This window comes from Peromyscus leucopus, chromosome X (assembly GCF_004664715.2).
Source record: "Peromyscus leucopus breed LL Stock chromosome X, UCI_PerLeu_2.1, whole genome shotgun sequence".
NCBI classification, from domain to species: Eukaryota; Metazoa; Chordata; class Mammalia; order Rodentia; family Cricetidae; genus Peromyscus; species Peromyscus leucopus.
This window is the reverse complement of record NC_051083.1, coordinates 93,093,720-93,118,523: the sequence shown is the minus strand read 5'-3', so window position 1 is coordinate 93,118,523 and position 24,804 is coordinate 93,093,720. Positions and strand designations below refer to the sequence as shown.

Here is a 24,804-nt window from a genome sequence, read left to right as displayed (position 1 = left end):
TCTCTGCTGCTGAAGATGACTATGGAGATGTTTGGCTGCCCTACTGCAATTTAGCCGTGAGTGCACGGGCACGGAGGGGCAAGGAGCTTGGCATTGATTTGAGGATGGATCATGGTTTCAGAGGTAGCAGGAGCAGTAATGTATGCAGTTTCCTAATCATAGGAGAATCAGCAACTTTCCTGGTATCCTGGGAGTGCTGTGGCCTTAAATCTTCTTTTGAAAGTTTCACTAAGTTCGTCCTTCTAATAATGACACAAGCCACTTAATAGCCAGTAAGAAACAGTTTCTTGCCTCAACTAACTGAGAATGAATTCTAATTTTCTTGCAACTAGACTCTAAACTGATGTAGAAAGGACATCCTCAATGATATTTTAGCTGTGTGCAAGTAAAATTCATAATAAATGACATTCACCTTTTAAATAAACATTTTCATATTTAATATAATAGATTTTAATACTTAGTTTTATAAGTATAAAGACAAAGTTACTTTATAACATTTAATGTAAAAATCATAATGCACTGGTCCAGTTTGACACAACAAAATATTTTGAATATTAGGAACAACTCATTTGCTTAACAAGGCAGCAGCTATAAAACTATAATGTGTTTAGCTCATCTCTCCTGCAGACTCAGAAAATACATTGTCTTGTTAGCCGTCATTTATAATCTTCTTGAAACTCAAAAATCTCTTTTAAGTATTTATTTTTAATTAGTCTAGGCTAAAATACAATATTCAGTAATCTTCACTATTCTGACTTTAAAATAATATCAAAAATTAACAACATATTCTTTAAGAAAGGATTTGTTGTAAATACAACTGACAAAATATTCAACCAAGTGTTTATAACAGTGCCTTTGTATATAAGCATGGACCATATGTTTTCCTAGAGCTATTGTCGTATAATTTAACAATCATTACATAATAGCAGATGTGACAGTTCGCATATAAACTATTAACTAAGATTGAAAATTGGGACGTATTTTAGCAAATAAATTCTGAATCACAGCAGAAAGGCTTAGTTCTAAATTATCTTTTTAAAGTAGTCATTTCCTTGAAAAGAGCATAATCAAATCTTAAAGATGCTACCAGTGTTTGGCCAAATCCAACTTAGGAATTTTTAAAGACTCAACTTGAAAAGTGTTTTTCATTGGAAAGAATATATGCTCCATGACATAGCCCTCTGTGCTAGGTTGTATTCACAGTACATTCTTGCCCAAGGCTGATCACACCAGTTCCTTCCCAGACAGGGAGACTTCCTTGGTCACCATAAAGGAGGTCTACCCTTTCATTTTTTTGCTTCTAGCCAAGTCCGAGGGCTTGAAATCAAAGTCTAGTGTGAAGACAGAAGCTCCTCAGGGTGATTTCTGCCCGATAAATTACTCTTGTTAGAAATGGCAGAAGACAGGACAGGTCCATGTGGTTTGATTTTTTTTAAAGTGCTATCAAAGTCGATATATATATTTAAATGGATTATCGTGTAATGTCTGACCTAGAAGAAGCATAAAGTATGTAAAAATTACTCATCTAAGTCACAGAGTCAAACCTTTTTAGGTAGATGCTGGCAGTTCTACATAGTACCTTAGTAAGAACATGTGAACTATACTTCATGTGCTTGCCAGACTAATAAAGCAATTCAGTCTTAGTGTAACTGTTCCACACTACCTACTATGAATGAAAACACAAGTGATGAAAATTCAAAATATAAGGCCGGACACAAGCAATCACAAGCCATTCTGAGACAAATGGCACAAACAACATCACTCTAAAGATTTTCTATTTCTGTCTGATTGTAAATGAAAGAGCTGATCTGTTTCTTAACCTTTTCAAAATGCTGGCTTTATTCTATTTAAGTCTAAATCCAGCGATGTTTTTCTTTATATCAGCCCAGAATTTAGACTTCTTGATTTGTGTTTACCAGGAACAGAGTTAGTAGTGTGAACCAGCAAAGTCTGAATCCCTCAAAAACAGAGAATTCAGAAGTTGCTTTAAAAAATCATATATGACTGTGTTGAAGAAAATTAAGTTTTAAAAGTTAATAAACTTCCAGTTACATAACTTGGAAATCAAGGCCCTAAATAGGCAATTTCCTAGATAAGGCTACTACAGTTCTAAAGCCCAGTTTTCTAATGTGTTTTTACAGGACTGGGGCAATTTGAAAAACCAAATTTACCAATATGCCAAAACAATACTACTAATAAACATATCACCACCTTTGGAAAAAGCAGCAATCTGCAAACAGCAGCACACATTTGTAACTGACTCACTAAAGTGATAGGGTGGTGCCCTCTGGTGGTTCCACTGAGCTGTATATCTTGTGACACAGTGGGAGAGTTTTCTTTTTAACTGTAATTAATACAAAGGAATGAATCATTGTGCTTCTGAGAATCTTTCTTTCTTTTTCTTTTTCTTTTTTTGCCTTCAAGCACATAAGTAATGCAATATATCCCTGAGAAGTATTCCCAGGAATCAAGCTGATAGATGGTACAGGAACCTGACAATGGCAGAGATTTACAACTTGGTTCTAGACCTTAACTGGGAGCTTTTCACATTCTCTAGCTTGGCTTTTAAATCTAAAGGCCTCTCAAAAAACCTCACCAAGGCTGGTTCATTTAACAGGGAAGCAAGAATCTGTTCGAACGCAAAAGACCACTGATGTTCTTCCCTGGGAGAAGAAGGATCTTTCTCCACATTGCTCTCTGCATTCCCCTCACTGGGTCCAGAATCACCGGCTGTCCTGGAGAATCCTTTGGCTGATGATGTGGGGCTATGGAGTTTTCTTCCAACTTCTTCCATCCTGAGCAAAAGGTTGGTAACAATAGCAATGGCTTGATAGAGTGACTCTTCTTCAGGGTCCTCATGAAATAAATTATACAGGGTCTTTGAAAACTGAATAAATTGTGACTAGAAGACACAAGTTGGAAATAGAACATTTTAACGTTAGACTTAGTAAATATAAATGGAACTTAGAAATGGATAGAATCCTGTAAAAAATTTATAATGTGTAACCTTCACCATAGAACTGAGGACTAATTCCATGACACATCTTTGCTCTAGGAAGGTAAGGATGAACCATGGAAGAACATTTCATTTAAGCCCTTTCACACACTGTCAAATTGAAGACTATTACATCCACACTAATTCTTGGCTGTTGACTTGACAGTATTATTTACTGTTGGGAGATAATTTTGATTATGCAAACTTCCCTAATTTCATCCATGTAATTCTCATCAATCAATTTTAAGAAAAGGATTAAGGACTTCCATTTGATATCAAAGGGCTACAATGGACACTCGGCTAAGATGAGTTAATATTAGGGAGGAAGGACTTTGGGACCTAACTAGGGTGCAAGAACGCTAAGAAAGCCCTTTGGATATGCAGAAAAGCCCTTTGTTTTTAAAGGCAGATAATGGGGCAAAGTTAAGAGAATCTAGTTACTTTGCTAACTGCCCCCAGATAATTTTAGATATTCCTAGAAAATACCCGTCAGTTTAAAAGTTATTCAAATCCAAGAGTTTTCCAATTCAGCTGCCCAACCTTACAAGTTGGTATGTACATAAAACAAGTAAAAATAATGACTCATAAAATATAATGTAAAATGCTTTACTCCTTCCTTTTATAGTTCTGTTCATATATAATGATTTTAGAATAAATATCGCAAATTGGTTTATTTTATAAAGCATTTATTTTACTCTCAAACTGGAAAGTCCATTAAGACCCTCTAAGCTACTTGATAGTTTCATTTTGGTAAAGTTCCAGGGAACTTCAGTATCTGCATCAACGAGCCTTTCTTTTAAGACTATAAGAACATGTGGGCAATGTATAAGAAAGAGATCAATTAAATATTGTCTACACTAGTCCTTACTATCGCCCATGCAGTGTCAAATACAAGATCATTGGGGATTCCAGTGAAATTTCTCTTAGTAATTTCTTAGTAACTAGCAATAGATTTGACATCGGGTAGGCACTAACTAAATGACTACTTAATACATGTATATATTTAATGTTGAGATATGTCATATATACAAAATTTTCTATAGAAACACTAAATACATTTAAATGTTTAAGGTATAAAGTAATTCAAAAATTTTGTTCACATCTTTCATGATTAGCTGAATCTTATAAAGATGATAACCTCTAGATTATTTAACTATTTTTATAATAGTATACAAGTTATTTCCCTTTCTTTTGTGGTATTGGTGACTGAACCATGGGCTTCATGCACTCATATTAACAAAAAAAATTAAGAATTTTCACTTGGAGAATTCTATACCTGATTCATTCTTGGTAAATCTTTAATGTTTTCTTCTTTTTTAAGAAGCTCATCTTGCCATTGACTTAAATAGGCTTGAATATCAATTTTTCCTTTGCCTGAATGAAAGAAACAAGCAATTTTATAATGAACAACTCGTAACATTTCCCCAAATCTCAAAAAGAATAACTAAAATTGAGAGATATTTCTCTGACATAAAAGAGCCCATCTCTTTCAGTCCAGGATATAATCTGAATTTAGCTTTGATCTCACTCATTGGCTTTCAGAATACACTCTCCACTTCCACTTAGACCAAAACTTTCACTTTGGGAAACTTGGGGAATAGCAAAAATACAGAAAAAGAGGGGGTTAAAATTATGTATTTAGATCTACATGAGTATATGAGTATGACTACATGACAATAAATGTAGTCATGTATGTCATGCAGTCATATTCATACATCCTTCTATGCTTAATCTTTTCTATATCGAGTTCTTCATATGTACATCTGAAAGTGGTTAATGGTGGCTCTTTTCGAAAATTGAAAACACTACTTATTGATTCATTTGTTTAAAGGGTTCAGTCAAGATGATATTTGTGTGACCTTGCAAAAATTTTCATGAAAACTGGGTAAAATACTGGAGGAGTTATGTTCAACTAGATCTTCTGTCATAGAATATTAGTTGAAGATATGTTATATTTGTTTATGCTGTGGAACATTTGTTTAATGATGCAAAGATGTGTTGCATTTTTATGTTGCATTTATTTATCTATGAAGCTGTGTTACTTTGCCTATCTATAACACCTGAGTAGTCCAATAAAGAGCTGAATGGCAAGTAGCAATGGCAAGTAGCTAGGCAGGAGAAAGGATAGGCAGGGCTGGCAGACAGAGAGAATACATAGGAGGAGAGATCTGGGAAGAGAAGATCAAGGAATGAGAGAAGGAGAAGGAGGACTCCAGGGACCAGCCACCCAGCTACACAGTAAGCCATGGAGTAAGAAGTAAAGGTATATAGAATAGAGAAAGATAAAAAGACCAGAGGCAAAACGTAGTTGGGAGAATTTAAGAAAAGCTGGCTAGAAACAAGCCAAGCTAAGGACTGGCACAATATGCCTCTGTGTATATATTTGTGAGATGGGTAGAGGGCCCCCAAAGACCCAAAAGAGTAAAAAAATTAGCCAATACAATCTTCAGTAATTATTTTTAACTAAATGTTTCAAAGTGTAGAATGATGAGCTTTAAATGAATAATTTCATAGTCTCTATCAAAATATCAAGTGTACATACTACTTTATTAGATGTTTTTACACTCCTCTGCATTTATATATTTTTATATTCATTTTAAAGAAACATTTTTTAAATTATCCTGAATTTTACATGTTTAATATTTTTTTTTTTGGCATCACAGCTTGCAATGAAAAAAAAATTGGAACCATCTTAAATGTCCACCAGTATTGAGCTGGTAATTGAAACAAATTATGTTGCAACCAAATCATGAAATGTTCTGTTCTCTTTAAAAGTCAAAAGGAAGATCAAAATGAATAGAGATGGAAAATTATCCATGATATATTACAAAATAAAAAACAGCACCCAGTAGAACAGTGTTCATAGATATTTTAAAAGGAGAGATGTCTAAATATGTTTACAAAGAATCAAGTGTGAAAGGCTATAGCCAAAAATGTTGACAGTCTTTACTTCTGACTGGGCTTGTGTGGGGTAAGAAAGCCTATATGCTGTCTGAATTTCTGCCACAAAGATGACCTATTATATTTGTAATTAAAATAAAATCTTTAAAATAATAAGAGTGAATATGGATCATTTACTATTAAACTTTTATAACTTCTGAGATGTAAGTATCACAAGAAGAAATAATAAATTGTTACAGTAACATGATGTAACTAAAAACCATATCAGGACAAATCTACAGCCTTTAAAGAACTCTACCTCCTCCCCCGTTATAGCTATCACTATTTATAGAATTAAAAATTTAATAAATTGAATGATAGTCCCAGATTTTTATCACAGTACCTTTTTCAGGGGTATTTTTTCCTGATTCTGTATCCTTCCCATCTGCATGCTTGGAAACTAAAGGGGAAAGAGGGCAAATGCATATTGTAAAATGTTAAAAAAGTATCGTTTCAAAGTAAACTAATATTTTGTATACTTATAAGCACTTACTATTTTTTGACCCACCAAAGCAATTTTATGTGACCTGACCTCCTGACATTAGAATGCAAAGTATCAAAAATATTCATAGAAAAAGAAAAGAACACTGTATATTAATGTTAAAAAATTCTAGAGGGCAATACATCAAATTTAAGTATTTGCTTCTGAGTGATAGTTTCTCCATCTGACTGCCTTCAAATTAAGATTTATTAGTAAAATAAAATATAAAAAAATGGGGCAAAAGAGATGGCTCAGTGGTTAAGAGAACTGGCTTGTTCTTCCAGAGGACCCAGGTTCAATTCCCAGCACCCACATGGCAGCTCACACCTGTCTGTAACTCCAGTTTCAGGGGACCCGACACCTATGGCAAAACACCAATGCACATAAAATAAAATATAAGATTTATTACTGGGAAGAAAGCCCCACACATAATGGGAGTCTGAAGACCAAGTCACACATCCCAAGTAAGGCAATAACTCATTGTGAAATCCTGTACAATTCATTTCTTTCTGTACTCAGTGCTCTTCTACATAAAGTAGGCAGACTTAGATGGTTTTTGAGGTTTTGTAATTCTCACTTTATATATAGTAAACAAATAGTCGCATAAATTTTCTCTGTAAGACCACATACCTATAAAAATGAATCAAAAGACACACACAAGCATGTATCACTTCCAATTTATGTGAGAAAAGCAGATGCAGCCTTGTATCTTATACTTGATTTATAAGTATTCACTATTTAAACAAAAGCTATGGTTTACAAATCATTGATGATTCTACCAGCTTCATTGTCCTTTATTAAAACATAAAAATGGTCTGATACAGACAAGTCGCCCCCCAACCCACCTACCCTCTGAGACTGCAGCTGCTCCCTGAGACAGTCCACCAGCACTGATTGGACTAAGAGGTGAGTCTTTGCTCTCATAACCAATCACCCAAGCCTCTAGACTTTGGGCCCAGGGGCACAACCCTGTGCCTCTACATCACTACTCATTGCAGTCCCAGTTTCAGGCCAGCAGGCAGCTCTCCTGCAGGCAGCCTGGACTACCACCATCCCCCACCAGGCCCTGTAACCCACAAGCCCCACACCACCCCTCAAACCCACCCAACCTCTGAGTAAACAAGAGCTCTGATTGGACCAAAGGTATCAATTAGACCAAGAGAAGCTCCCTCAGACACAGACACTGCTTGCACCAAGTGGAGGAAGAGATGGGTAGATGCCAGTGCAAAGACAGAGTCAACAACATAAAGACCAATATGGTACCACCAGAACCTAGTGGTTCTACATCAGCAAGACCTGAACATCCCAACCCAGAAGAAGCAGAAGAAATAAACCTTAAAAATGACTTTAAGACAATGATAGAAGCCTTTAAATAGGAAAAGAAAAATTCCCTTAAAGAAATCGAGAAAAAGACAAATAAAAAATTGGAAGAAATCAATAAATCCCTTAAAGAAAGCCAAAAAAAAAAAAAAAAAAAAAAACCCAAGAAAAGGCAATTCAACAGGTGAAGGAAACAGTTCAAGATTTGAAAACTGAAGGAGACACAAACTGAGGGAATGCAGGAAATGGAAAATCTGAGTAAACAAACAAGAACTACAGATGCAAGCATAACCAACAGAATGCAAGAGATGAAGGAGATTCTCTGGCATTCAAGATATGATAGAAGAAATAGATTTATCAGTCAAAGAAAACATTAAAGCCAACAAAGTCATAACACAAAATGGCCAGGAAATCTGGGACACCATGAAAGGACCAAACCTAAGAATAATAGGGATAGAAGAAGGAGAAGAATACCAGCTCAAAGGCACAGAAAATATATTCAACAAAATCATAGAAGAAAACTTTCCCAACCTAAAGAAGAAAATGCCTACAAAGACACAAGAAGCTTACAGAATACCAAATAGACTGGATCAAAAAAAAAAAAGTCAGCTTGCCACATGATAATCAAACCACTAAACATACAGAATAAAGAAAAAATATTAAGAGCTGCAAAGGAAAAAGGCCAAGTAACATATAAAGGCAGACCCATCAGAATAACACCTGACTTCTCAATGGAGACTCTGAAAGCCAGGTCCTGGACAGATGTTATGGAGACAATAAGAGACCATGGATACCAACCCAGACTATTATACGTGGCAAAACTCTCAATTGCCATAGACTGAGTAAACAAAATATTCCGCGATAAAACAAGATTTAAACAATACCTATCCACAAATCCAGCCCTATAGAAAGCTCTAGAAGGAAAAATTCAACCTAAGGAAGTTAGATGCACCCATGAAAACACAGGGAATAGATAATCCTACACCAATAAATACCAAAGAAAGAAAACACACAACACTACCACCAAAAAATAACAGGAGTTAACAATCACTGGTCATTAATATCCCTTAATATCAATGGACTCAATTCGCCTATACAAAGACATGGGCTAACAGAATGGATACGAAAACAGGATCCATCATTATGCTGCATACAAGAAACAAACCTCGACTTCAAAGATAGACACTACCTCAGAGTAAAAGGCTGGGAAAAGACTTTCCAAGCAAATGGACCTAAGAAACAAGCTGGTGTAGCTATCCTAATATCTAATAAAATAGACTTCAAACTAAAATCAATCAAAAGAGATCAGGAAGGACATCACATATTTATCATAGGAAAAATCCACCAAGATGAAGTCTCAATTCTGAACATTTATGTCCCAAATACAAGCACACCCACACTTGTAAAAGAAACATTACTAAAGCTTAAATCACACACCAAACCCCACACTTTAGTAGTGGGAGACTTCAACACCCCACTCTCTCCAATGGACAGGTCTGCTAGACAGAAACTTAACAGAGAAATAAGGGAACTAACAGATATTATGACTCAAATGGACTTAATAGATATCTAGAGAACATTCCACCCTAACACAAAAGACTATACCTTCTTCTCAGCACACCATGGAACCTTCTCTAAAATTGACTACACTGGTCACAAAGCAAATCTCAACAGATACAAAAAAAAATTGGAATAGTTTCCTGTACTTCATTGGATCACCATGGCTTAAAATTAGATTTCAACAACAACAACAAAAATTAGAGAAAGCCTACAAACTCATGGAAACTGAATAATGCCAATTGAATCACCAATGGGTCAAGGAATAAATAAAGAAATTAAAGATTTCCTAGAATTCAATGAAAATGAATGTACAACATACCCAAACTTATGGGACACTATGAAAGCAGTGCTAAGAGGAAAAGTCATAGCTCTAAATGCCCACATAGAGAAGATGAAGAAATCTCACACTATCGACTTACTTAACAGCACACCTGAAAGCTCTAGAACAAAAAGAAGCAAACTCACCCAGGAGGAATAGACACCAGGAAATAATCAAATTGAGGGCTGAAATCAATAAAATAGAAACAAAAAGAATACAAAGAATCAATGAAACAAAGTTGGTTCTTTGAGAAAATCAACAAGATAGACAAGCCCTTATCCAACCTAATCAAAGGACAGAGAGAAAGCATCTAAATTGACAAAATCAGAAATGAAAAGGGAGACATAACAACAGACAATGAGAAAATCCAGAGAATCATCAGGTCATACTTCAAAAACCTGTACTCCACAAAATTGGAAAATCTAAAAGAAATGGACAATTTTCTGGTACCATATACTAAAGTTAAATCAAGACCAGATAAACAATTTAAACAGATCAATAACTCCTAAGGAAATAGAAACAGTCATTAAAAGTCTCCCAACAACAACAACAACAAAAAGGCCAGGACCAGATGGTTTCAGTGCAGAATTCTACCAGAAATTCAATGGAGAGCTAATACCAACACTCTTCAAATTGTTCCACACAATAGAAACAGAAGAAACATTACCAAACTCATTTATGAGGCTACAGTTACCCTGATACCCAAACCACACAAAGATGCAACAAAGAAAGAGAATTACAGATCAATCTCCCTCATGAACATTGATGCAAAAATACTCAATAAAATATTGGCAAACCGAATCCAAGAACACATCAAAAAAATTATCCACCATGACCAACTAGGCTTCACAGCAGGGATGCAAGGATGGTTCAACATATGAAAATCTGTCAATGCAATACAACATATAAACAAACTGAAAGAAATAAACCACATGATCATCTTGTTAGATGCTGAAAAAGCCTTTGACAAAATCCACTTCCTAAATATAACACCAGTAGCACAGACACTAAGGGCAACAATTAATAAATGGAACCTCCTGAAACTGAGAAACTTTTGTAGGGCAAAGGACATGGTCAATAAGGTCATACCACAAGGACACATGCTCAAAAATGTTCATAGCAGCATTATTTGTAATAGCCAGAATCTGGAAACAACCTAGATGTCCCTCAACTGAAGAATGGATAAAGAAAATGTGGTACATATACACAATGGAGTACTACTCAGCAGAGAAAAACAATATCATGAAATTTGCAGGCAAAGGGTGTAACTAGAAAATATCATCCTGAGTGAGGTAACCCAGACTCAGAAGGACAAACATGGTATGTACTCACTCATAAGTGGATACTAGATGTAAAGCAAAGGATAACCAGACTACAAAACCACAGCTCCAGAGAAGCTAGGAAACAAGGAGGACCCTAAAGGGACGCATGGTTTGCCCTGTGAAGGAGAAATAGATGAGATCTCCATGAGCAAACATGGGGGTGAGAGGGGCAATCGAGGGCTGGGGATGGGGGATGAGAACATAAAGGAATGGGAGGTTCGAGCTGGAACAGGGACAGAGTGGGAGAGCACGGAAAGAGATACCATGATAAATGAAGACATCATGGGAATAGGGAGAAACAGGGTGCTAGGGAAGTTCCCAGGAATCCACAAGGATGACCCCACCTTAGACTACTAGCAATAGTGGAGAGGGTACCTGAACTGGCCTACTCCAGTAATCAGATTGGTGAATACCCTAACTGTCATCATAAAGCCTTCATCTAGTAACTGATAAAAGCAGATGCAGAAATCCATGACCGGGTGCTAGGCTGAGCTCCAGGGGTCCAGTTCATGAGAGAGAGGAGAGATTCTATGAGCAAGGGACATTAAGGTCATGATGGGGAAACATATAGAGATGACCAGGCCAAACTAGTGGGAACTCATGACCAATAGATGTGGACCAATAGCTATGGAGCCCCCACAGGACTAGACTAGGCCTTCTGCCTAGGAAAGACAGTTGTTTAGCTTGAACTGTTTAGGGGACCCCCTGGCAGTAGGATCAGGATCCATCCCTAGGGCATGAGCTGGCTTTTTGGAGCCCAGTGCCTATGGTGGGACACCTCGCACAGCCTTGGTGCAGTTGTAGGGGCTTGGTCTTGCCTCAACTGAATGTACCAGGTTCTGCCAACTCCCCATGGGAGACCTTGCCTTGGAGGAGGCGAGAATGGGGGATGGGGGGAGGCTGGGGGACGGGAGGAGGAAGGAGAGGGGGATCTGTGGTTGGTATGTAAAAAGAATAGAGAATTTCTTAATAATAAAAAAGAAAAGAAAAAATGGTCTGATACAGACTAGAAATTTCTTTAATATAATTAAAAGCAAAAATATATATACTTTCTTTTAAATAATAAACGATTTCAAAAAAATAAAAATTATTAAACACAGTCTAGTCAGTCAAATATTTATGAACTACCCTAACTGCTATTGTAGTATCAAAATGTGAAAGGTACAGTTACTTTAATTCAAGAAGATTTCCACAAGTAGCCAATCATCAAGATGCCCACAGTCCTATCTACCTGGGAGACTGAGGCAGGATGATTACTGCAGCCTAAGAGTTTGAGACAAGTCTGAGACTCACCTCAAAACAACACAAATTCAGTTACAAATTTCAATGAATATTTACCCTGGAGCTGGCTGAAGTAAAATAATTCTTCTGTTGAAAGCTCATCGCCCTTTGAAGAAGTCTTAGACACCACTTCAGTATAAGCTGAAAGCATATAACCCAAATCACATTTACTAACAATGAAGGACAGAGAAGTGGTTCTTACACCCGGACAAGCTAAAGAGTATACATTAGATGAAGTGTTTAAGAAATGTGCACATAGAGAAATGCGGAAATAACATTGCTCTGCTCTGTCGTGTACCAAATAAACATTTGATCACTCTGAGATCTAGGATTTCTCTTACTTGCGTGTCTTCTTTTTTATTGCTTAAGAACTTCCTATATGCATATACTATATTTGATCAAAGCCATCCCCCCATTTCCTCCCCTGCAGTCCCTCTTCAACTACCATTATTCCCTTCTAATTTCATGGGCTCTTTTATAAACCCCCTGAGTCCATTTGATGCCAAGGGCCATCAATGGGAGCATGGGTAACCTACTTGCTTTTTAGTAGTTTTCTGAGAGTCACTACGAATTGAAAGAAGAAAATCTGATATTTAGATTATGTTTGAAGGTGAAATCTTAAAACTTACAACTCCCGCAACTAGCAAGGAAAACACGAAGCTGCGTGTTGTACTGTTTCCCCATGCTATCCAACAGAAACACAGTGTTTCCTAGTTTATATTCATCCTGTTTCACAGTCCTACTTCCAGTCCCTCTGCCAACAATGTAAGAAATGGACCATTTAAATATTCCAATGGTAAAGTAATCCAATCAAATCTATTGTTATAATTCAATTACTATGTGGTTTGTCTTTTGTTTTTAATGCTGTGTTTGTGATTTGGGTCTGAAGGATTAAAAGTGGCTTTAGTTTTTTGGTCTAATAAATAATGATTCCTTGCTAACCTGAAAAGCCTTTTTAAAAAGCTTTAAAATGGAGCCAGGGAGAGCCTTAGACAAATTATGAGGTGTTATTCGATTTTATGAATTACCAAATACAAGCTACTTTTCACAATATTTTCAGAGTAGGGATGTTTTGGGAAATAATCTTAAGGACGGTGAAAAAAATCTATGAAAATTGGAAGAGCATGGTGACTTTGAAGAAGTATCATAGAACAGGAAAAAGAACTCTGGAGTCAGATGGATCTCATATTAACGATGTGATATTTGAACATAATTGAACCTCCCCAACCCTCAGTCTCCTTTTTGCAAAAATTATGAGGTTAAAATAAGAGACTGCATATAAAATACATTTTATGTGTGAGCCCATGCATGCATGTGGAGGCTAAGGTTGACATTGAGTGTCAAGTGAATGTTGTGACACAGCACATGCTAATTTGTACACACCTGCAAGTATAGTAATCTGCCTAAAGTGAATCTTAATCCTAATGACAATGATGGCAGAAATTCAACATCATCTCAATATTTTGTTTTGTTTTGTTTTGCTTGTTTTTCACAAACAAACAGGTTTCTCTGTGTAGTTTTGCACCTTTCCTGGAACTCACTTTGTAGACCAGGCTGGCCTCGAACTCACAAAGATCCGCCTGCCTCTGCCTCCCGAGTGCTGGGATTAAAGGCGTGCTCACTGCCACCAGGCTAATATTTCAATGACACAGAATTTCTTGTACAAGCTATCATTTAAGAGATAACTAGCAGGACATGGTGGCACATGCCTGTTATCTTTGCACTTCTGAGGCTGAAGTCAGTCTGGGACATACACTGAGACGCTATCTCAAATGGCATATATCTATACATACATATATAAATAAATAAATGCCTACTAACAGGAAACTGAGGATCCACCTGTTATACGGAATCTCTTCCATAGATTTCATTCCCTCTGTATCTATATCTACACCAGCAAAAATACTTGTGATATTACTTGATGGCCACAATGAAACAATAACCTTATATTATGTGAAAGATTGTTTTATTTGTTAAAATGAAATTATATGTGCCACGATGCCTGTTACAATGGAATGAACTCTTACTATATACCATTAAAGACTGTTAAATTCTTACCTGGAGGAATATGCAGTTTAAAAAGCAGCTTAAGCTTCTCAGTAAAACTTCCATTGTACATTACATCTGTATAACAAAATTCAGTTAAAAAAACTCATGTATCTAAACATTCAACCAATTCCAACCAAAGTGATTAAGATGCAGACAGTAGCCAGGAATTAGGATCAAAACATGGTCTTTCTCCATTTTCTTTCCCTTTTCCTTCCTTCCTTTCTTTCTTCTCCTTTTTTTTCTTGGCTTTTCAAGACAGGGTTTCTCTATGTAACAGCACTAGCTGTTCTGGAACTCACTCTGTAGACCAGGTTGGCCTGGAACTCACAGAGCTCCACCTGCCTCTGCCTCCTGAGTGCTGGGATTAAAGGCGTGCGCCACCACTACCCAGCAACATGGTGTTTCTTTCTTTTTATTTATTTATTTATTTACTTATTTATTTTTTCGAGACAGGGTTTCTCTGTGTAGTTTTAATGCCTGTCCTGGATCTCACTCTGTAGACCAGGCTGGCCTCGAACTCACAGAGCTCCACCTGGCTCTGCCTCCCAAGTGCTGGGATTAAAGGTGTGCCCCACCACCGCCCAGCAACATGATGTTTCTTAAACTAACAGTTAACTACTCAATCAGTAAGATCTTCTCTTTCAAGCATATAACTGAAACACTCCACTAGGGGAATAGCATGCTCTCTTCACTAGCTCCTTTCTCCCAACCTCATATTTCCCTTTTCTTTTTGAATGAGGCCTTACGATTCATTTGAGGAAAGAACTGCTCTTCAAGATAATCTATGAAAGAAATCATTGCTGGGGCTATGAAAAAAAGGGAACAAAATCTATAACATAGCGACTATAGGCACAACTCATTTGTTTAGTATTTCTGTATTACTTATCTAGGCCACGCAGTTAGATTTTTACCCAAGGGGAAAATCCTTCTATTGCATCTATCTATCTTGTGTGAAAAAATCCTGGATATTCTTTTCCTTCCTGTTAAACCATTAAACCATCCGCATCTAACAGCTTGCTTCTTTGAGAGGGTTGGGGCAAAAAGAAATTAATATGTGGGCCTAGAGAGATAGCTCTGTGGTTAAGAACACTGACTGCTCTTCCAGAGGACCTGGGTTCAATTCCCAGCACCCACATGGCAGCTAACAACTGTCTGTAGCTCTAGTTCCAGGTGATCCAACATCCTCACACAGACAGACATGTAGGCAAAACTTCAATGCACAGAAAATAAAAATAAATCATAAAAGAGGTCAATATGCATAGGTTTAGCAGCAAACACATTTTTTAAAAGCCTCGTAATTACTAAAACTGAAGACAATGTAATCCAAAGTGAAATAATCTGCCTAAACTATCAGTAGTAGGTGGTAGTATAAAATATTTTTGGGTGGTAGGGAATATTTTGCGGGGATAGGGAAGATATTTATGTTTTGCTTTAGAAAGTTGAAGGGCATCAGCCTACCAATTGCAGAGGAGAATTCTTTGAAGTTTATAAGGCAGTCAGAGTTTTCATCCAATAATCTGAATGTCCATAAGGCTAGCGAGTCTCTGTTTGCAGAGTGAGCCCAGGGACTCAACAAGTGATACAACACTCTGAACTGCTGGCAGTCAATCTGATATTGTTCCAAATATGACAGGCTGGGGTCATGATGCTTCAATCCTGGACAACTCAAATACCAATAACAAGATATAAACAGCTCTTTCTATGAAAAACAAATCAAAAAGGAAAGTCATTAGATCAGAAAAAAGTAGAAGATTTTTTTCTAAATATATCTGTTAAAACTTAAAAAATATTTAACAGTAATTGCAATAAAATTCTGCTAAAAGATTAGCCTTCATTAAAAAGGAACAACCGTACCTTAAAAATGACATAAAGTTCTTCCAATTCCTGAAGATTCATTTTCACGTCTTGTGATACAACACGCAACTTTAAAAAGATTAAAAGCCATTTAGACTGTAACATTTCATTTTAAGAAGTCTTTGAATTCACTTGAAGTTTTCCTCTATAAGAAGATATTTTCTTTCTTTTTTAAACCTACGTATCAATTTTTATTGCAGCTCTATTAACAACTGCCGTTATTTCTTGATTTTTTTAAATTATTGAATCAATCTTGTGTTTCTGATATAACTCCTACTTGACTTTAGTGTACTATCATTATATAGTGTTAGACTATTTATTAATACTTTATCAATTAATTGAAAAAGTAAAATAGACCTTGGTGTGATAAAAGATATCATAAATAAACATCAATGAGAAGAAGGGTATAGTATGTGGGCTGACAAAAATGGCTCAGTTCATAAAGGTACTTGATACCAAGACTGATGACCTGAGTTCAATCCCAGGGACCCATGGAGAGAGAGAGAACCAAATATCATAATTTGTACTCTGGCTTCCACATGGATGCTATGGCACATGAGTCCACCCCTCCAATAAATAAATATAACAAGAAATTAAAAAGGATAACATATAAAGATGGATAGAGAAGTCATTAAGGTGTCCATCATACAGAATGCAGCATTTAATATCTATTAAATGAACTCCAAAGTGGTATGCAAATATATCTGAAAATTGAGATAAAATAAATAATTCCCTTGGGAAACATGTCGCCAAAATTAACTCAATGTGCAAACAATTTGAATAGATAGAACAGAAATGGTAACCAAAGAGCTACTATCACCAGACACCAGCATACTTAAAAGGATTCCTAGGCTTGTTTTCTCAAGCTTTCTAATAATGTTTAACTCTAAAGTATTTCAGAGCATAGAGAACAGGAGTTTACTACAAAATCTATTATGTAACATAAGCAAAACTGATATAAAAATTAGCATTCACAAAAAAAGAAATTCTTAACTGGGCATGGTGGTGCACACCTTGGATCGTAATACTTGGGAGGCAAAATTAGGCAGCTCTCTGTGAGTTTCAGGACAGTCTGGTCTACATACCCAGCTCTAGGCTAGCTAGGGCTATACACTGAGACCATTTCTCTAAAAAAGCAAAAGAAATTCTGAAATTAATGTAATTTTAACACAGATGCAGAGAACCTTGCTAAACTATTTAGTCAAATTATCAAAAGAGAACATGAATAGATATTATAGCCAAAAGGTTCATTTAAAAATGCCTTTTCTTCTAAATCTACAAGGCTGGGCTGACTCCTCAGGGGAGACCTTGTCTTGGAGGAGGTGGGAATGGGGGGTGAATTGGAGGGGGGGAAGGCTGGGGAGTGGGAGGAGGGAGGATGGGGGAATCCGTGGCTGATATGTAAAACAACTAGAAAATCTCTTATATAAAATTTAAAAAAAGAAAAAAAAATGCCTTTTATTGTTTATCTCCATTTAATTTGATGCTGGCAATTGGCTTGCTATATATTGTATGTTTAGGTATGTTCCTTGTATCCCTGATCTTTCCAAGATTTTTATCGTGAAGGGGTATTGGATTTTATCAAAGGCTTTTTCAGCATCTAATGAGATGATCATGTTTTTTTTTCTTTCAGTTTGTTTATATGATGTATAAACAAACACTGACAGATTTTCATATGCTGAACCATCTCTGCATCTCTGGGATGAAGCCTACTTGGTCATGGTGGATGATCTTTTTGATGTGTTCTTGGATTCGGTTCATCAGTATTTTATTGAGTATTTTGCATCTATGTTCATGAGTGAAATTGATCTGTAATTTTCTTTCTTTGTTGGGTCTTTGTGTAGTTTGGGTATCAGGGTGTTTGTGGCCTCATAGAAAGAATTTGGCAATGTCTCTTCTGTTTCTGGAATTCAAATAATTCTTTAATAAAATTTACTATATTAATAAAGTAAAAAGGCATACAATCTCAAGATATGAAAGTCATTCTATCAAAGTTAACTTTTGATAATTTAAAAAACTAAATCACTATGAATTTTTACAAAGAATTGTTTCCATTTCAGTTAGAAATCTGTGTGCAAGCATCTACTACTGAGCTTCATCTTAATCCTTTCAGCCCAGAAACAATAAAACTTCCTTAGTTTAATAAAGGACATCCTTCCAAAATCAATAGCAATAAAATAGGAGAGGCATCTCTATTAAATTTAGAAATAAGACTAAAAGGCCCACTTCTACTGTTATTATTCAATATTTCTTCAAGGTTTCAAGATCATAAGGTAATATACACACAAAAGAAAAGAAGCATACTTATTAGGAAGGGTCAAAATTCTTAGCACTGGAAATTATACACTCTCTATTTAGGACACCAAAAAAGTCAGTATTATGATGGTACAATTAGTCAGCCAGTGTTGTGACCACAACAAAATGCAAGAAACCCAAATCAAGAGCTTTTGCACTTACACAAATAAGTAATTGGAAAATGTAAAGAAAAAAATCTCATTCATTTTAGTCACAAAATGGAATTATGAAAAAAATCCATGAAATATTTAAGGCCGATGTGTGGCTTAGCTTTATTTCAACTTGACACAATCTAAAGTTATTAGAGAGGAGGGAACCGCAATTGAGAAACTTTCTCCATATGATCATGCTGTAGCAGGCAAGCCTCTAAGGCATTTTCTTAATTAGTGATTGATGGGGGAAAGTATAGCCTACTGTGGGTGGGAATACCCCTGGGTTCTAGAAGAAAGCAGGCTGAGCAAACCATGAGGACCAAGCTGGTATGCAGTACTCTTCTATGGAAGCTGTATGAGCTTCTTCCTCCTTCAGGTCCCTGCCCTGACTTCTTTGGGTGATGGACTGCAATATGGAAGTGTAAGAGAAATAAAGCCTTTCCTCAAGCTGCTTTTGGTCATAGTGTTCCTAACTAGGACAATGTACAGGATCAAAACTACAAATGCTTGCCAAAGGACATCCAAAAAGTCACCTACCTACAATGGATATTAAAAAGAAAAATTTAAAGTCTCACCAAATTTCAAAATGTACTATAAAGGTACAGTAATTCAAATATATGACATAGTTTCAATAACAAAAAAGTAAAATAAAGAAGTGCTCCCACATATGTATATAAGAATTCAGAATATGAAAAAGTACAATACAGTAAGAACAGACCATTTAATAGTTTTCAATGAATGATTTTAGTTGGAAAATATTAACATCATATATAACAAAATCCTCGAAGTATATTAACCTGTATGTTAAATGTTAAAATATTAAATGTTAAAATAAAAACTAACATCAGTACTGTGAGCTTGTAACAACTAGGTACTTTTAATTTGTATTATTTTAGCTAGAGAAAGACTAAGTTTTAAAGGAAAACCAGCCATTATGTAAGAAAAAGGAAAGACTTGACTATGTCAACCTCTGTAATTTGTATACTCTAATAGACATAAAACCCACGAATGACAACAAGGGAGAAATATTAGGTTACAAATACAATTGTCAAAGGAACTACTACTATATTCGACGAGATCTTAAACACCACGGATAAAAAGATAATCTCATAGAAAATGGGCAAAGGCTACAACCAGGCAAGTAAAAAATGAAAAAGCTAATAAATATACAAGTAGTAAAATGAAACTTAAAATGACATTTGATATTTATCTACCAAATTAGGACCAACTGAATATTTTAATACCTAGTGGTAAACTGTGGAAAAAAGGATATTCTTTTTGTTTGTTTTGTTTTTTCGAGACAGGGTTTCTCTGTGTAGCTTTGGAGCCTTTCCTGGAACCCACTCTGTAGCCTAGGCTGGCCTCAACTCATAGAGATCCTCCTGCCTCTGCTTCCTGAGATTAAAGGCATGTGGCACGACCACCTGGATCAGAAGGATATTCTTATACACTGTTTGTTATTATAATTTGGTGCAACTCTTTTGGAGGATAATTTGGCAAGATCTGTCAAATTTTACATAAGGATACCCTTTGATTCAGCTTCTACTTCCAGGAATATATCTTATAGAAATCTTAGTGAGATGACTCAGTGGATAAAGGTGCTTACCACTAACCTAATGACCTGAGTTGGATTCCTGAAACTCACAGAATGGAAGGGACAGAACCTATCTGTGCACGTTGTTTTCTGATCTCTACATGTGCATGCATGCGTTCACATACACATAAATGTAAAAAATAGAAAAAAGAATATATAAATAGGAGCATTTACCTGAAGTATAGTTTATAAGAACAAAAAATGGAAAAAATTTAAGTGTGCATCAGTAGCAAATATTTAAAAAAAATAGATTGGTTATCATCTAGAATAGTAAGACTCTATGGCTGAACTCAGCGCATACCTGAGTCACTTAACATGGACAAATATAGCTGGTCCTGGAAAGGGCTATACATCTTTAGTCACATCCACTTGAGAACTCTGCCTAGTAAGATATTCCCATTGGTACAACAGTGGCTAAAAACATTTTTCTCAGATTTAAGGACCACCACAAGATGGAACCCATAACTGATACTTTCAAGGAGGCCAGGAATCTGTGGCTATATATGTCGTAAGTCTTAGGGGAGAATCTGTTATTATTCTGTTAAATGAACACAGCAATAAAATGATTTCTAACAACTTATTGCTGCACCCACATGTCAGTGCACCACTCCAGCCTCATTAGAACAGCTGCTTCTTAGCATTATTCATAACATCCAGAACCTGGAAACAACCTAGATGTCCCTCAACCAAAGAATGGATGAAGAAAATGTGGTACATTTACACAATGGAATATTACTCAGTGGTAAAAACAAAACAAAAAAACAAAACAAAATGACATCATGAAATTTGCAGGCAAATAGATGGAACTAGAAAAAAATCATCCTGAGTGAGGTAACCCAGACCCATAAAGATAAACACAGTATGTACTCACTCATGAGTGGATAGTAGATGCAAAGCAAAGGATCACCAGGCTACAATCAACAACCCCAGAGAAGCTAGGTAACAAGGAGGACCCTAAGAGGGACACACATGGATGGCCCCAGGAAGGGGAAATAGTTAAGCTCTCCTGGGTAAACTGGCAGCAGGGGAGGGTATGGAGGATGAGAACATGAGGGAATGGGATGGTCAAGCTGGAGATGGAGAGCAATGAAAGAGATATCTTGATAGAGGGAAACCTGGTGCTAGGGAAACATCCAGGAATCCACAAGGATGACCCCAGCTAAGACTCCTAGCAATAGAGGAGAGGGTGTCTGAACTGACCATCTCCTGTAATCAGATTGGTGAATACCTTAATTGTCATCAGAGAGCCTTTATCCAGTAACTGATGGAAGCAGATGCAGAGATCCACAGCCAAGCATTGGGCTGCGCTCCTGGAGTTCAGTTGAAGACAGGGAGGAGGGATTATAGGAGCAAGGGGGGTAGGAGTCAAGATCATGATGGTGAAATCCACAGAGACAGCTGATCCGAGTTAATGGAAGCTCATGGACTCTGGACTGACAGCTGGGGAACCTGCATGGGACCGAACTAGGCCCTCTGAATGTGGGTAACAGTTGTGTGGTTTGATCTGTTTGTGGGGTCCCTGGCAGTGGGCCAGGACTTATCCCAGGTACATGAACTGGCTTTTAAGAACCCATTCCATATGGAGGGACACGTTGCTCAGCCTTGATGCAGGGTGGAGGGGCTTAGTCCTGCTTCAACTTGATGTGCCAGACTTTTTGATTCCCTATGTGTGGCCTTACCCTCTCTGAGGAAGGGATGCGTGTGGGAGCCCACAGAGGTTTCCTAGTGAGATCTGAGCTTGCTTTACAAGCAGGACTGCATAAGAGGATGACTGGACCATGGACCAGGTGTTTGGAAGGGTCTACACTTGGTTGTATCTAGCAGGGGGAAGTCTTTTACCTCGCCCCTTGGCATTGTTATAAAAAGCCCGTTTGAATAAAGTTCTGGGCCGGTGGATAAAGATCCAGGCTCTCCTGAACTATACTGTTTCGATCTGTCTCTCTCCCCTCTATCTTTCTATCTAAATATTTCTCACTTCTCCCTCCTCAAAAGTACCCTGGGGTAAAAGTGGGAGTGGGCCTCACACAGATGGGGGAGGCTGGGATGGGGGGTCGGTGTGGGAGAAGAGGGTAACCTGGGGTTGGTATGTAAAATGAAAAATTTTAAATAAATAAAAATGAAGGAAAAGCTGCTTCTTGCAGTAGACAGCAATTAATGTAGAAACCTACAACTGGTCAATGGGTAGAGAATAAGAGACTTTGCAGTGCTCAGCCCTAAGTGGGATGTCTATACCACACCCTGCCTCGCAAGACTTAGATATCTATGCAGAAGAGGGGACAGAAAGAGTGTAAGAGTCAAAGGTCATGGATAACTTCGTGGAACCTGTTTTTCAGATACCACACGGAAGGTGCACATATAAACTCAGAGTGATTACGACAGTATACACAAGACCTATACAAGCTCAAAGCAGACAAAATCCCAGCATGTAGGAGGGGAGGTAGGCACAAAATCCTCCTAGCTAGAGGCTAGCATTTGATGACTATTGAGAGAGGCAATGACAATTTTCTAGTGTACTGACTGTACTCCAGGGCAAGCCCCATTCCCAGGAATACTCAGGCAAAAAAAAAAAAAAAAAAACTGGACTCAATGGGTTTAAAAGAGACAGATCATGAAGTTGAGTGGATAGGGAGGTTGGGAGAATCTGGGAGGAGTTGGTGGAGGGGAATGAACATGATTAAAATACACTGTATGAAATTCTTGAAGAATTAATTATATCATGGTATACTAATTTGTGCACTAAAAAGAATGAGTTACATCTAATTATATGCAATGATCATTATATATTTGAGTGACTGGTATAATGTGTGATCTCATTTTTAAAAATCTATATTTCCTCTCCCTACCAACACGTATATTTTATGATACTAAAGAGTGAAAAGAAATGTAAAGATACACTTGACTCATTTTAAGATAGTTACTTGTGGGTTATGAAAACTTCATTTTTTTATGTTTCTTTAATGCTTGAATTATTTGTGATAAACATATGTAACCAATATTTTAAGTTAATATTTAGAAACAAAAACAAATGTTCTCTGCCCTATATCACAGTAACATTATTAAATTATTTAATTGAAATCTAAACCTAGAGTCTTCAGAAATACTAATTTTCCTAGATTGCATCTCTGAGAACCCAGTTTTTTTTCTTTTTTGAGATAGGGTTTCTTTGTGTAACAGCCCTGGCTGTCCTGGAACTCACCTGCCTCTGCCTCCCAAGTGCTAGGATTAAAGGCATGCACCAGCACTGCCTGACAGAGGACCCAGTTTTTAAATAAGGAGGTTTATAAAACAATAAATCATAATGATAAAAAATCAAACAGTATAGAACAATATAAACAACAAAGTAAAATTCTTTCCCTTGGGATCAGTGATCTTTTCATCTCACTGACCAGAGGAAACCAGTATTAGCAGTTACCTATGGAACCATGGAAATATTTTAAGAGTGAATTCCGTTTTATACACTTTTAATTTTCCTTTAGGTATTATAAAGAAATATTATTTATTAGAAACATTTGCTGTTATGAGGGTCAGCTTTTTTTATTTTGATTTTTAATTATGTGTATATGTCTATCTGTGGGTTTGAGCACATTTGAGTGCAATGTCTGTGGAAGCCAGAAGAGGGGGCTGGACTCACTGCAGCTGGAGCTATAGGCAGTTATGAGCTGCTGGATATGGGTGCTAAGAACCAAACGGGTTCTCCGGAAGAGCAGTACATGTTTGTAATCACTGAGCCATCTCTCCAGCCCAAGATATTCTTACTGAAGCTTCATGCCACAAATGTTTGTTGCTCAAATGCCTACATTGTAGCATTCAGTATTACTTCAAAGTACAGTTGAAGGTCAAATAATATAAAACATGTTGAAATAAACACAATCATTCAGCCAGAAGAAAACATTTCTCTCTAAAAATTCACAACTAGGCAAGTCAAGGCAAGAACCTAGCTCTAAAGTTGAGCTCTTTCATTTTATTCACGTGGCAGGTTAACTTTAAAGGAAGTTAAAGAAAAGTTACTTCAGGGTTTCCCCCACAGGGTGTATGTATACTCACCACATTCTGTTTTGTTGTTTCCTCCAGGGTCTGTATCACATACAACCGATTTCGACAGCGCATGCTATGGATATCTTCATAGCGAATACTACCATATTTCTGCAAGAAATGATTTCAGTGGATACTAATTCATAATAAACATCCACTTCTCTTACAACTGAATTTCACCAGACTCAATTCTCCGAGGCCTTGATTCTATTTCTAACTATTTTCCTGATCTGTTCAGTGACTTTGAACATTGCCATCTAAGTTTTTTATATATGTTCACTGGAGAAAATTACATCCATCTATTATATGTCTTGACTAAGAACATTGGTCAAAATCTTAGTCTGCAAAAGAGAATCAGTTTTAACTTTTCATAGAGTTTTAACTTTAACCACATAGTTAAAGGTGGCCATCATTTGTGAAAGCAAGTAAATTTAATATCATTTAATGAAAAATAAATTGAGGCAGAGGAAGTTATACAACCTAGGATCAATTCACAGAACTCAATGTCATAGTAAAGTTAGATTTTTAAGTTGTTTCTTTGTTTGCATTGTTATTGCATTCTTAATATACAATATATAAGTATGCCATGCAATTATTTATAAATATTTAA

General features: G+C 36.6%; 1 protein-coding gene across 1 annotated transcript in view; it reads right to left on the bottom strand.

The window, feature by feature from the left end:
* Positions 1-426: 426 nt before the first annotated feature.
* The window catches only part of Tbc1d8b (TBC1 domain family member 8B), a 79,997-nt gene continuing 55,619 nt past the window's right edge, over positions 427-24,804 (bottom strand). Inside the window, 8 exon segments of the mRNA XM_028895127.2 lie at positions 427-2,902; positions 4,272-4,369; positions 6,279-6,335; positions 12,276-12,359; positions 14,277-14,342; positions 15,726-15,966; positions 16,122-16,190; positions 24,207-24,305. Of these exon segments, the coding sequence (XP_028750960.1) occupies positions 2,510-2,902; positions 4,272-4,369; positions 6,279-6,335; positions 12,276-12,359; positions 14,277-14,342; positions 15,726-15,966; positions 16,122-16,190; positions 24,207-24,305 (1,107 nt within the window). The 3' untranslated portion in view covers positions 427-2,509.